The following is a 559-nucleotide window of genomic DNA, read 5'->3' on the forward strand; positions in this document are numbered from 1 at the left end:
GCACGCTGCTGTCGTGTACTGCTGTAGGGCACTCCATAAAGACAGCCACCAGCAGAGACCCGTCCGGCCACAGCAGCTCCTCTACCTTCTTCCTGCTGCTCACTGACACACACAGCAGCAGCAGCAGCAGCAGCAGCAGCAGCAGCAGAAGCAGCAGCAGCAGCAGCAGCAGAAGCAGCAAGAAGGTACGGCAATTTTTGCGGGTGCAGAATATAAATTCGCTGCTGCAGCAGACACACATCCCCTTCTCCCTCTACAACCACCACCAGCAGCAGCAGCAACAGCAGCAGCAGCAGCAGCAGCAGCAGCAGCAGCAGCAGCAGACCATCGCATAGGTGTGTGGGGCCGTAGCCAACGCCTGGTTCTTGCTTGCTGTATACGTCGCTGTCTTCGTATCCTATTATTCTATCTGCTTCTGTTTCTCTGTGTCTTCTCTCTCGGCCTTGATGAAACCTCCTGCTGCTGCTGCTGCTGCTGCTGCTGCTGCTGCTGTTGCTGCTGCTGCTGCTGGTGCGGCCCCCGCTGCTGCTGCTGCTGCTGCTATTGCTGCTGCTGCTGC

General features: G+C 58.0%; 1 protein-coding gene across 1 annotated transcript in view; it reads right to left on the minus strand.

Annotated features, from left to right (window-relative positions):
- Positions 1 to 400: 400 nt before the first annotated feature.
- The window catches only part of EMH_0017890 (uncharacterized protein), a gene marked incomplete at both ends in the record, with an annotated part of 465 nt that continues 306 nt past the window's right edge, over positions 401 to 559 (minus strand). The window contains one exon of the mRNA XM_013501019.1: positions 401 to 557. Coding sequence (XP_013356473.1) covers positions 401 to 557 — 157 coding nt within the window. The remainder of the gene's footprint in view (positions 558 to 559) is intronic.

Source organism: Eimeria mitis, genomic scaffold (genome assembly GCF_000499745.2).
Source record: "Eimeria mitis Houghton genomic scaffold, Emh_scaff617, whole genome shotgun sequence".
Lineage (NCBI taxonomy): Eukaryota > Apicomplexa > Conoidasida > Eucoccidiorida > Eimeriidae > Eimeria > Eimeria mitis.